The sequence below is a fragment of the Haematobia irritans genome, chromosome 1 (genome assembly GCF_050003625.1).
Source record: "Haematobia irritans isolate KBUSLIRL chromosome 1, ASM5000362v1, whole genome shotgun sequence".
NCBI lineage: Eukaryota > Metazoa > Arthropoda > Insecta > Diptera > Muscidae > Haematobia > Haematobia irritans.
The window spans coordinates 199,890,278-199,905,103 of record NC_134397.1 but is presented as its reverse complement, the minus strand read 5'-3'; the positions used below and the strand labels follow the sequence as shown (position 1 = coordinate 199,905,103).

Genomic DNA, 14,826 nt, shown 5'->3' with positions numbered 1-14,826 from the left:
ATGTTTTCATTTTCTCTTTCACTCCTATTTAGAGCGCAAGAAGTTGAAGAAATTGATCATTCCATTGTTGTTGGTATTGAAAATCTTCAAATTGAAATTGTTGTTGTTCTTGCCCTTCATCTTGGGTATTGTTGGCTTGAAAAAGATCCTTAGTTTGGCTGCCATTATTTTGCCTGGTGTCTTTGCCTATTTCAAATTATGTCGTCCACCAGGTGCTGGTTTCAGTGCAGGCGGTGGTATTTTCTCTGGTCTCTTTGGTGCCAAGGATTCACACACCCAATATTCACCACAAGGTGTTGGTTCAGCTACTTATTATCATCATCATGATCACTATGAACATGGAGGCTATAGACCCGAACCACAATTCTCCAAACCTTATGGTGATTACTATAGTAAAAATTATGAACAAGGTGCGACAGCAAGTGGTAATTCTGTTAGCTTTGGTGGTGCCCATGAAGCTGCTTATTCAGGTTATTATGGCAGAAGTACTGGCAAAGATATTGAAAGTACTCAAAAGAGTTAGAAAGAAAGAATTACGCATTCTTATGCAACTCTTTAGATTTCTTTAAATGCCATGACGTGTTTTTTTTTCTTAAAGTGTAGTATCACTTTTTGTTTTCATTGTTATTTTGTTAAATAGTTTTCACATATTTCATTTTTTTGTTTTATTTCATATTTATTTAATTTTTTGTAAATTTATTTATTTATAAATAAAATTTTTTTTTTTTTGTAAAAAATAAAACCAAACTGTATTTATGGTTCTGTTATACAATATTAGTAAAGAACAAGTATATACGGCCGTAAGTTCGGCCAGGCGGAATCTTATGTACCCTCCACCATGGATTGCGTAGAAACTTCTGCGAAAGACGAATTACTTGGGTTGTGGTACACCCAGAAAAAAGTGACCCCTTCTTTAAGTTAAAATGAACTCATTGTGAAGAAAGTTGAACTTCGTATAGCGCCAAAGACATTTTTATTTGTTTGAACGATGTGATTTTCGTAGAAATTAGGAATAATGCATTCCATATATTAGTTAACATTTTCCTATATTTATATACCACTATACTACAGAATGAAAAAATTTAACTAATTTGAATTCATATATGGAATGATTTTATTGAAATTTTTCATTCATTTCGACAAATCTTACACATTTGTGGTAAAACTTTTACTTCATAATTAGAACTGCTTACCTTCGTTTTTAAATACAATTTTATTTATTTCTATAAGCAATTTTATCTTCAATAAAAGACATGTTTTATTAATATATTGAATATATTTATTAAGAATCAACAGTATCGAATCTCTTTGAAATATTAGTTTATTATTCCACTATTTCCAATTTCCGTGTGATATTATCAAATGTAAAACGCACTTTTTCTTCTTCTTGTACTTTTCACTTTTAATAAGTTGCTGCCTAACGATTTTGTCCTCCTTTTACAATTTCAATACCTACAAATATAAAAAATCATAAAACATTTTTGTTGCAAAAGGTTAGCGTCACTGAATATTACCTGATAATTGAAGATTCCAAAATGAAGACAAATGAAAGGGTTGTTATTCTGCTGGTGTTTTCTTTCTTTATACACTATTTAATTTAAAATAACAAATATTTTATATATTTTATTTGTTATTTATTATATTATTTTACCATATTATTTTTTAACAATCTCTCCGTATACCACAACAACGCGATTCCAACTAAAAAACAACCCACGCGCAAATATATCGATTACACCCACGCGCAAACACATCGATTACGATGACAGGTATCGATTACAGGTAGACAATAGAAATTTAGGAAAATTTCCTATATTCTAACAAGTGTGTTTCCTTAAGTTTTGAAAGGATTGCGTACTTCTTAGTACGAATGAACTAAAATATTTTTCTATGCCAAGTGTTGTTCGTATGTATGAAAAACTTTCTATTATAAAGGAAGTCGCAATTATCATTTTATAAGAAATTTTACTAATTTTGAGGAAACTTGGTTTTAGTTCGGTTTTTGTTTATTTTTACGAATGCTTTGTTATCGGTGAATAAAATTTTCTTTTTCAGTAGTAAATTCTTATACCCAGCGAAGAAAATAGTATGAGTAAAATTCCATGCCTTATTCTAGTTAATGAACTATTCCTAACTGCTTACAGTTTAGGATTTTTTTACTGAAGCGAGTAAATTTTATTATTTTTCACAAAAATTTACCTTAATGGAAATAAAATGGATAAACTATATTGATGAAAATTTTTTCCTTTAGTTTCGAAGGCACTTTTTTCTGGGTGTATCTTAAAACTTCTTAACATCGTTTTCTAAATTGTGAGTTAGTCCATATGATTGTGGACTGATATGGACCACTTTTGGCATGGTTCTTGTGGTAATACTTACCGATGGCAAGGTATCTTAACACTTCTTAACATCGTTTTCTAAATTGTGAGTTAGTCCATACGTGGTATAACATATATTAGACAAAAAAGTTATGTTTAGGTAAGTCTACAAATAATTACGAATCGATATGGACTTTTGCGCGGTACGTGGAGATCCAGAATTGAAATATGGGGGTCGCTTATATGGGGGCTACTATTATGAACTTGATATGGACCAAATTTTGTGTGATTGGAATGGATTTATCTGAGGGCTATATATAACTATAGACCAATATGGACCTAGTTAGGCATGGTTGTTAACGGCCATATACTAGCACAATGTACCAAATTTCAACTGACTCGGATGAAATTTGCTCCTACAAGAGGCTCCAAAACCAAATCTCGGAATCGGTTTATATGGGGGCTATATATAATTATGGACTGATATGGACCAATACCTGCATGGTTATTAGAGACCATATGCTAACACCATCACGTACCAAATTTCAACCGAATCGGATGAATTGTGCTCTTCTAAGGGGCTCCGGAGGTCAAATCTAGGAATGGGTTTATATGGGGATATATATAATTGTGGACCGATTTCGACCAATTTGCATGGGTGTTTGAGGCCACATATTACTACCACATACCAAATTTGAACTGAATCAGATGAATTTTGGTCTTCTAAGAGGCTCCGGAGGTCAAATCTGGGGATCGGTTTATATGGGGGCTATACATAATTATGGACCGATGTGGACCAATTTTTGCATAGTTATTAGAGACCATATACTAATAACATGTACCAAATTTCAGCCGGATCGGATGAAATTTTCTTCTCTTAGAGGCTCCGCAAGCCTCATCTGGGTTTCGGTTTATATGGGGGCTATGGACCGATGTGGACCAATTTTGGCATGGTTGTTAAAGACCATATACTAACACCATGTACCAAATTTCAACCGGATCGGATGAAATTTGCTTCTCTTAAAGGCTCAGAAAGCCAAATCGGGGGATCGGTTTCTATGGGGGCTACATATACTTATAGACCGATGTGGACCAAGTTTTGCATGGTTATTAGAGACCATATACTAACACCATGTACCAAATTTCAGCCGGATCGGATGAAATTTGTTCCTCTTAGAGGGTCTGCAAGCCAAATTTGGGGGTCCGTTTATATGGGGGCTATACGTAAAAGTGGACCGATATGGCCCATTTGCAATACCATCCGACCTACATCAATAACAACTACTTGTGCCAAGTTTCAAGTTTATAGCTTGTTTCGCTCGGAAGTTAGCGTGATTTCAACAGACGGACGGACATGCTCAGATCGACTCATAATTTCACCACGACCCAGAATATATATACTTTATGGGGTCTTGGAGCAATATTTCGATGTGTTACAAACGGAATGACAAAGTTAATATACCCCCATCCTATGGTGGAGGGTATAAAAAATGGAGATATTTAGAAATAAAGGAAAATTTGAGTCACTTTTACAAGTTTTCGACTTAGCAGTGGCGATTTTATAAGGAAAATTTGGGTATTTTGGTCATTTTTTGCCCAAATCGGAAAAGCATATATATTGAAGCTATATAGAAATCTGAACCGATTTCAACCAAATTTGACATGCATACTTAGTATTTTAATTATACTCCCTATGCAAAAGTTCACGTAAGTTGGACTACAAGTTTGAACTCTGTGGTCATACACTGAAAAAACAGTGAACCCACCAGGAAAGATAACTTTCGATTAATTTTAGAAAATTTGGAACTTTTTTAGAAAATTTTAACTAAACGGTATTGCAAGCGCTGGCATCACTCCGATATGGCAAAAATAAGTAAATATTTTTCGACAAATTCAAGAAAATTTATTAGACATAACTGAATTTTTTCAGTAGTTAAAGAAAATTTTGTAGTTTTAAGAGAAATCTTGGAGTTCAAAATTGCAAGAATGTCTTTAGTGACATACGAAGTTCATGATGGACACATTTTTGGTAAAATTTACAAATTTAAAGAAATAATGAACTATTTTGTAAGAAATACGAAATTAGGAAATCTTTATGCTTTATTTGTGTATAACTTTTTCCCGTTTTTTAGTTCATTTAACTAACATACGCAAAAAATTATTTGACTAAAATAAACTTTTTCCAAACATAATGATTCTATGAACTAATATAAAGTTAATATGGCTTTAGTGAAATAGAGAGTTCACTTTTTTTTGAGTGTATGACGGAAAATCGGGCGAGAGATATATATGGGAGCTATATCTAAATCTGAACCGAATTCAATAAAATTTAGCACACTTGACTACACAACTAATTGTACTCCTAGTGCAAATTTCAACCAAATTGGGCTAAAACTCTGGCTTCTGGGGCCATATAAGTCTATATCGGGCGAAAGATGTATATGAAAGCTATATCTCAATCTGAACCGATTTCAATCAAATTTTGCACGCCTGACTATAGTACTTATTGTTCTCCTGGTGCAAAATTTCAAGCATATCAGGGTAAAACTCTGGCTTCTGGGGCCATAAAAGTTCATATCGGGCGAAAGATATAAATGCGAGCTATATCTAAATCTGAACCGATTTCTTCCAAAATGAGGAGGGTTCTATTCTGACCCAAAACAGGAACTTGTGCCAAATTTGAAGTCGATTTGACTAAAACTGCGACCTAGACTTTAATCACAAAAATGTGTTCACAGACAGACGGACGGACATGGCTAGATCGACTCAGAGACCCACTCTGAGTATTATTGTCAAAGACACCATGTGTCTATCTCGTCTCCTTCTGGGTGTTGCAAACATATGCTCTAACTTAGAATACCCCTGTTGTGGCGCAGGGTATAAGGTAAGGTCAAAATCTTTGGATCCATGTATTTTTTTTTTTTTGAGTATAGGGCGATATATATTAGAGGTATAAATAAATCGGCTAATTTTTTTAAATTTTGTCCACTTGGCAACAGCGATTTAGATCTCGCCCATTGTGGTTTTTGAAGCCATATCTTGGTAATCTTACCAAGTCTATAAAAATATGCAATTACAGTATGGAAAAAGATAATCGGAGTTAAATCCCTTTGGAAATCCCCGAATCCAAAAATAAAATGTTCACTACTTTTTTGGCGACGCCGTTTTTGCTGAGAATAAAATGAACTGTCACTGGAATAAATTTGTAAGCTTTCATAAGAGCGGTTTATAAATGATAGCAACCTGAAGTTGGTTACAATACATATCAGCCATCTCTGCTAAATTTCACGAATATTTGGGATTTGTGGTCATAGATCGGACCAATGATTTATATGAGAGTTATACACAGCTAAATCTGAGCCTTTTTCTATCATTTCTACCCTTTGTACATGCCGAGAAGGAATATGATCACCCCAACCATTTTCCAAGACCAAAATGTTACTTTTTCACGGAAAACATGTAGCATGTTTGTGGAAACCATGTTCTTTTCTCGGAAATTATATATCTTATTTCGGAAACCATGTTATGTTTGACGAGAAAAGAAAATGTTTGCTACAAAAATGTTACATGGTTGCTGTGAAAAAGTAAAATGGTGATCTTGAAACATATTTGAGGTGATCATATTCCTCCTCTGAGTGTAGGAAATGTGATGTAAATCAAAGCGATTCGCTGGCTTCTGGGACCATACATCGGGTGAAAGATATATCTAAATCTGAGACGATTTCTTCTAAAATAAATAGGGACAGATTGTGAAGAAGTTGAGTGACTAAAACTGCGACATAGCCTTAGATTACAAAAAATATATTCACAGACAGAGCATCATTGCCATGTGACTATACCGTCACCTTCTGTTGCAAATATATGTACTAACTTATAATAGCACGTTCCACGCAGTACTGAAAGGCATACAGATTTCAATCGAGTTTGATGGTGAACAGTCTGCTTCCAGAAGAACGGTTTAAATGATACAGTCCCATAAGTTGCCTTTAAAATTAACGGATATAGATTCTACACTGAAAAGCTTCCCAGTTCCAAAGATTTCGTGTTTCCACTAATTTAATAAAATAATTTTAGTATTTGTTAAGTACTAAAGAAGCTGATAATTGCATTTAGGACGAAATTCACTTTAAAAATTTTGGGGCAAGAAATCGTAATTTATTCTTAATTCATAAAAGTATTAACCACAAAATTCCAAGTTCGAACTAGACTTCAAGTACAAATTATGAAATATTTCAATGTGCCTTTAAAATAGAGCCTAGAAAGACATCATACTACTGAATACCTCCACAAAATAGTAAACTGCCAATTTAAATGAAAACAAGTATATACGGCCGCAAGTTTGGCCAGGCCGAATCTTATGTACCCACCACCATGGATTGCGTAGAAACTTCTACGAAAGACTGTCATCCACAATCGAATTACTTGGGTTGTGGTATCTTAAAACTTCTTAACATCGTTTTCTAAATTGTGATTTAGTCCATACATGGTATATATTAGACAAAAAAGTTATGTATAGTTAAGTCTACAAATAATTACGAATCGATATGGACTTTTTGTACGCAGAGAGCCAGAATTGAAATATGGGGGTCGCTTATATGGGGGCTATATACAATTATGAACTTGATATGGACCAATTTTTGTGTGATTGGGGATCGATTTATCTGAGGGCCATATATAACTATAGACCGATATGGACCTAGTTAGGCATGGTTGTTAACGACCATATACTAGCACAATGTACCAAATTTCAACTCACTCGGATGAAATATGCTCCTCCAAAAGGTTCCAAAACCAAATCTCGGGATCGGTTTATATGGGGCTATGTACGATTATGGAGTGATATGGACCACTTTTGCCATGGTTGTTAAATATCATATACTACCACCACGCACCTAATTTCAAGCAGATCGGATGAATTTTGCTTCTCCAAAAGGCACCGGAGGTCAAATCTGGGGATCGGTTTATATGGAAGCTATATATAGTTATGGACTGATAGGAACCAATTCCTGCATGGTTGTTGGATACCATATACTAACATCACGTACCAAATTTCAACCGAATGGGAAGAATTTTGCTCTTCCAAGGGGCTCTGGAGGTCAAATCTGGGGATCGGTTTATATGGGGCCTATACATAATTATGGACCGATATCGACCAATTTTTGCATGGGAGTTTAAGGCCATATATTAACACCACGTACCAAATTTCAACTGAATCAGATGAATTTTGGTCTTCCAAGAGGTTCCGGAGGTCAAATCTGGTGATCGGTTTATATGGGGGCTATATATAATTATGGACCGGTGTGGACCAATTTTTGCATGGTTGTTAGAGACCATATACTAACACCATGTACCAAATTTCAGCCGGATCGGATGAAATTTGCTTCTCTTAGAGGCCTCGCAAGCCAAATCGGGGGATCGGTTTATATAAGGGCTATATATAATTATGGACCGGTGTGGACCAATTTTTGCATGGTTGTTAGAGACCATATACTAACACCATGTACCAAATTTCAGCCGGATCGGATGAAATTTGCTTCTCTTAGAGGCCTCTCAAGCCAAATCGGGGGATCGGTTTATATGGGGGCTATATATATCCATCCTATGGTGGTGGGTATAAAAAAAAACATTATTAAGCCAGGAGAAATATACAAGAGTATGCCATGGATTTATTTCTTACCATTCATCTTATATCCCAAATAGTATTTGACATATCCAAACATAAGATTTCAGTTTTTATTTCATTACTTACTGCAGTGGCGTTATACTATTGGTTTTTTTTTTTGTAAAATCTGGATTGTTGGCCAGCAATCCACTTTCTACTGGAAAATGCAGACCAATCTATTTTTGAGGCTAGCGGCACACATGCATTCATATAAATATTTCCAATGGCTAGTTTTTCACAATTTCATTGGTCACAAAGGAGCCATTTGATTTCTATAAGCAAGCTCATTTAAACAGTTTGATATGTAGGAGGCCCACATTTTTGGTATTAGTGCACATAAAAGATGTATAAAGATTGAGTAAACATACACCCAGAAAAAGAATATGATCACCACAAACATGTTTCAAGAGCAAAATTTTTGGACGGCAAACATTCAGCATGTTTTTCACAACCATATTATTTCTATCGAAAATTATGTATCCTATTTAAGCAAACATGTATATGTTTGGCGAGAGAACTGCATTATTCCGACAAACATGTTCCTTCTCAGCGTGTAGATATATACTTTCGAACACACTGAACAAATAATGATAGAGGAAAAATTTAAAGCTTGGTGTTTCATAACACCCAAATCCTGCATATTATTCGATTGTATTCGTCCGTCGAGTATCTACATTCAACAAAGGGGAACCCTCCAGGGCATTAAAGCCAATCTAACATTATATAAGTTCATGGAAAAGTTTGTCAAAATGAAATTTTTGTCTAAATTTTATTTCTATAGAAAATCTTGTCAAAATTTTATTTCTATAGAAAATTTTGTCAAAATTTTTTTTTCCATACTAAATTTTATTTCCATACTAAATTTTGTCAAAATTTTATTTCTATAGAAATTTTTGTCAACTATAGAAAATTTTGTCAAAATTTTATTTCTATAGAAAATTTTGTCAAAATTTTATTTCTATAGAAAATTTTGTAAAAATTTTATTTCTATAGAAATTTTTGTCAAAATTTTATTTCCATACTAAATTTTGTCAAAATTTTATTTCTATAGAAAATTTTGTCAAAATTTTATTTCAATAGAAAGTTTTGTAAAAATTTTATTTCTATAGAAAATTTTGTCAAAATTTTATTACTACACACAAAATTTTTTTTTCTGATTTAATCACGAAATTAATTGATCCAATTAATTTTTAATTGAAATGCCTTCAATCACAGAAATGATAGTATCAATTAAAAAATTGATTGAAGGTCAATTAAACAGTTAATTGATCCAATTAGAAAATTAATTATACTATTATTTTTGCGATTGATTTTTGTTTCAATTAAAAAAATTTGTTGAATCAATTAAATTTTTAATTGAATATTTAAAACTCAATTAAAATTTTAATTGGAAAAATTTTCGTAAAATTTTTTTGTGTGTATAGAAAATTTGGTAAAATTTTTATTCCTATAAAAAATTTGGTTAACATTTTATTACTATATAAAATTTGGTAAATATTTTGTCTTAATTTTGTTCCCATAGAAAAATGTGTCAAAATGCTATTTTTATGGAAAATTTTGTCAAAATTTTATTTCTTTAGAAATTTTGTCAAAATTTTATTTCTTTAGAAATTTTGTCAAAATTTTATTTCTATAGAAAATTTGTAAAGACTTTACTACTATAGAAAATTTGGTCAAAATTTTTTCCCATAGAAAATTTTTCAACATTTTTTTATGTCTAAAGAAAATTTTGTCAAAATTTTATTTCTATAGAAAATTTTGTCTAAATTTTATTTCTAAAGAAAATTTTGTATAAATTTTATGTTTATAGAAAATCTTGCCAAAATTTTATTTCTAGAGAAAATTTTGTCGAAATTTTATTTGTATAGAAAATCTGGTCACATTTTTATTCCTCTAAAAAATTTGGTTAACATTTTATTACTATACAAAATTTGGTAAAAATTGTGTCTTAACTTTGTTCCTATTGAAAAATGTTTCACAATGCTATTTTTATGGAATATTTTGTCAAAATTTTATTTCTATAGAAAATTTTGTCTAAATTTTAATTCTATAGAAAATCTTGTCAACATTTTATTTCTATAGAAAATTTTGTCGAAATTTTATTTCTATAGAAAATCTGGTCAAATTTTTATTCCTCTAAAAAATTTGGTTAACATTTCATTACTATACAAAATTTGGTAAAAATTTTGTCTTAATTTTATTCCTGTAGAAAAATTTGTCAAAATTTTATTTCTTTAGAAATTTTTGTCAAAATTTTATTTCTGTAGAAAATTATGTCAAAATGTTATTTCTATTGAAAATGATGTCAAAATTTTAATTATATAGAAATTTTGTCAAAATTTTAATTATATAGAAATATTACCAAATTTAATTTTTAATAGAAAATTTTGTCAAAATTTTATTTTTAATAGAAAATTTTGTCAAAAATTTAAGTCAAAATTTTAGTTGAATAGAAATTTTGTCAAAACTTTATGTCTAAAGAAAATTTTGTCAAGATTTTATTTCTGTAGCAAATTTTGTCAAAATTTTATTTTTATAGAAAATCTGTCAAATTTTTATTCCTATAAAAAATTTGGTTAACATTTTATTACTATACAAAATTTGGTAAAAACTTTATTTTTATAAAAAATTTCGTCTTAATTTTGTTCCTATAGGAAAATTTGTCAAATGTTATTCCTATAGAAAATTTTGTCAAAATTTAATTTTTATAGGAAATTTTGTCCCTATGAAAAATATTTGTCAAAAGTTATTCCTATCGAAAATTTGGTCAAAAGTTTATTTATATAGAAAACTTTTATTTCTATAGAAAATTTATCAAAATTTTATTTCAAAAAAAAAATCTAAAAATTCTATTTCTATAAAATTTGGCCAAATTATTATTCCTACAGAAAATTTGGTAAAAAAAATTTATTTCTATAAATAATAGAAATTTTGTCAAAACTTTATGTCTATAGAAAATTTTGTCAAGATTTTATTTCTGTAGCAAATTTTGTCAAAATTTTATTTTTATAGAAAATCTGTCAAATTTTTATTCCTATAAAAAATTCGGTTAACATTTTATTGCTATACAAAATTTGGTAAAAAGTTTATTTTTAAAAAAATTTCGTCTTAATTTTGTTCCTATAGAAAAATTTGTCAAATGTTATTCCTATAGAAAATTTGGTCAAAATTTAATTTTTATAGGAAATTTTGTCCCTATGAAAAATATTTGTCAAAAGTTATTCCCATCGAAAATTCGGTCAAAAGTTTATGTATATAGAAAACTTTTATTTCTATAGAAAATTTATTAAAATTTTATTTCTATAAAAAAAAATCTAAAAATTGTATTTCTATAAAATTTGGCCAAATTATTATTCCTACAGAAAATTTGGTAAAAAAAAATTTATTTCTATAAAAAATTTGGTCAAATTTTTATTCCTGTAAAAAATTTACACAAATTTTTTATTTCTGTGGAAAATTTGATCAAAATTTTATTTATTTCTGTAGCAAATTTTGTCAAAATCTTATTTCTATAGAAAATTTGGTCAAATTTTTATTCCTATAAAAAATTTGGTTAACATTTTATTACTATACAAAATTTGGTAAAAACTTTATTTTTATAAAAAATTTCGTCTTAATTTTGTTCCTATAGGAAAATTTGTCAAATGTTATTCCTATAGAAAATTTTGTCAAAATTTAATTTTTATAGGAAATTTTGTCCCTATGAAAAATATTTGTCAAAAGTTATTCCTATCGAAAATTTGGTCAAAAGTTTATTTATATAGAAAACTTTTATTTCTATAGAAAATTTATTAAAATTTTATTTCTATAAAAAAAATCTAAAAATTGTATTTCTATAAAATTTGGCCAAATTATTATTCCTACAGAAAATTTGGTAAAAAAATTTATTTCTATAAAAAATTTTGTCAAATTTTTATTCCTGTAAAAAATTTACACAAATTTTTTATTTCTGTGGAAAATTTGATCAAAATTTTATTTATTTCTGTAGCAAATTTTGTCAAAATTTTATTTTTATAGAAAATCTGTCAAATTTTTATTCCTATAACAAATTCGGTTAACATTTTATTACTATACAAAATTTGGTAAAAACTTTATTTTTATAAAAAATTTCGTCTTAATTTTGTTCCTATAGAAAAATTTGTCAAATGTTATTCCTATGGAAAATTTGGTCAAAAGTTTATTCCTATAGAAAATTTTGTCAAAATTTAATTTTTATAGGAAATTTTGTCCCTATGAAAAATATTTGTCAAAAGTTATTCCTATCGAAAATTTGGTCAAAAGTTTATTTATATAGAAAACTTTTATTTCTATAGAAAATTTATCAAAATGTTATTTCTATAGAAAATGTTATCAAAATTTTATTTCTATAAAAAAAAATCTAAAAAATGTATTTCTATAAAATTTGGGCAAATTTTAATTCTTATTGAAAATTTGGTAAAAAAAAAATTATTTCTATAAAAAATTTGGTCAAATTTTTATTCCTGTAGAAAATTTAAACAAATTTTTCATTTCTGTAGCAAATTTTGTCAAAATTTTATTTCTATAGAAAATCTGGTCAAAATTTTATTTATTTATAAGTACCAATTGTGGGAACATTCCACAAAACGAAACAACAACGAAATTTAATATATATACTGTGTCCTATTATCCAGGATATTTTTCTAACGTAATTGATTAAATTGCGCCCAAATTTCATTTCTATAGTATAGGAGTTAAATGATTTAGAATTTTAGGAATTTATGTATTACATATACACTTTCCATGATATTTTAATAAATATTGTATGTCGATTATCGCAACTGTCCATATATGAAATCTTTGTAAGATGATAGTTTCTTTGTACCTCCCATTAAGAAAGAGTTACCAAGATTAAGGTGATGAAAATTATGTTTAACAAAAAACTGTATAGTAGTCATGGAATTAAATGCGATTTTTTAATCGATTTAATTGATATACACAATTAACACTATGAGAGCCACAGAGTTCATTTAGTACTTGTTTAGACCTATGAAATAAGTCCTTCTTATATAAGGACAAATAAGCAATTTCGAACCTCAATTTAGTAGAGGCCTAAACCCATTCAACTCTTTCGAAATTCCTAATAAAACTTTTATAAAAATTAGCATTTATAATTTTATAGAAAATACATATTTCATCAATATCATAATTACAACAACGAATTAAATTAAATTGAAAATCATTTAATGGGTTTATTGCCATTGAAAGAAATGGATGAGGGAGAGTAAGCGAAAACAAGAAGCCGTCATAGATAAATAACCACTCATTTATGAATGGTATTCGCAATTCCAAAACAAACATTAAACTTGTTTCTTTTTTTTGTTTGTTTCTGATTTCAATGGAAAAACTGTACAAATGGAAAACTAAAGTAGCATCCAAATACCATCGAAACTGCTTGCACGTGAAAAACCAGTCGGTAAACTTGAGTTCTGTGACTTTGACATTCAAAATAAACTACAAAGCAAAGATAATAACAAACATGTCCATGGCAATACTCACCGGACTGGGGTATCAAAGTGTCAAGCATTTAGTCATTTGGTGGAAAATATACTCTACCATTTTCCATGAGCATTGGTAATTATACGAGGGTAGGGTTGTAAAAAGTGTATGGTTTTCCATCGTCTTCGTCTATGTTATAACAAACATGTTTTATTGGATTAGCAATAAGCATCCTAAGATGGGATAATAAATTCCCTTCACGAAATTCTACCGGAACACGACAAAAGTACTTTTTTAAGCCAGAAGATAATCTTTTCAAAGATAACATAGTTAGCATGCCCCAAAGATAACATAGATAGCATGCCCTCTTGCAATACAGTTTAGCAGGTTTATTGAGATATTTCCGGAAAAAATGCTGTAATTTATGAATTGCTCAGGTCCGACTCAGCTGGCGGTGCTCATGTCTAGCAAAGCGTAACACAGGATTTGTCTCATTCGGATTTAGATGTATTTATCACCGTCATATCTACATAGACAGTCATCCACCGCAGGCTGTAGACATTCATAAATAAAATTTTTTATTTGATTTGAAAATAATGTTCCAGTTTTCTGTATGGATAAATTGATTTAGACTAGCCTTCATATTTTAATCAATAAACTTAAAGGAAGTTGAAATAGATAGCAAATTTGTCGCTGGTGTTTTTCAAATTTTTCCATATATTTGGCCACCTTGGTGCCACCTTGGACTTGTAACAAAAATTTTTAATATCTGTTGTTAGTATTCAATTCAAAAAAATAAAATGTTGCTAATTTTGGAAAAGTAAGATTATTTCTCTAAGACCCCATAAAGTATACATGTTATACTCTGTAGTGGTGAAATTCTGAGTCTATCTGAGCATGTCCGTCCGTCCGTACGTATGTTGAAATCACGCTAACTTCCGAACGAAACAAGCTATCGACTTGAAACTTGGCACAAGTAGTTGTTATTGATGTAGGTTGGATGGTATTGGAAATGGGCCATATCGGTCAATTTTTACGTATAGCTCCCATATAAACGGACCCCCAAATTTGGCTTGCGGATCCTCTAAGAGAAGCAAATTTCATCCGATCCGGCTGAAATTTGGTACATGGTGTTAGTATATGGTCTCTAACAACCACCTTGGTGCCACCTTGGACTTGTAAAAAAATTTCTGAATTTCATTTCTTGTCTTGATTTTGTTTAATATCTGTTGTTAGTATTCAATTCAAAAAATTAAAATGTTGCTAATTTTGGAAAAGTAAGATTATTTTTATAAAGATTTGTGAAACAAGTGAAAATTATTTTTTATACCCTCCACCATAGGATGGTGGTATATTATTTGTAATACATCGAAATATTTCTCTAAGACC

General features: G+C 29.9%; 1 protein-coding gene across 2 annotated transcripts in view; it reads left to right on the top strand.

The window, feature by feature from the left end:
- Positions 1 to 645, top strand: part of Osi2 (DUF1676 domain-containing protein Osi2) — a 41,406-nt gene extending 40,761 nt beyond the window's left edge. For both annotated transcript variants that reach the window (XM_075288400.1, XM_075288401.1), the window contains exon 5: positions 33 to 645. In XM_075288400.1, the coding sequence (XP_075144515.1) occupies positions 33 to 523 (491 nt within the window). In that variant the 3' untranslated portion in view covers positions 524 to 645. The remainder of the gene's footprint in view (positions 1 to 32) is intronic.
- The last annotated feature ends 14,181 nt before the right edge of the window (positions 646 to 14,826 follow it).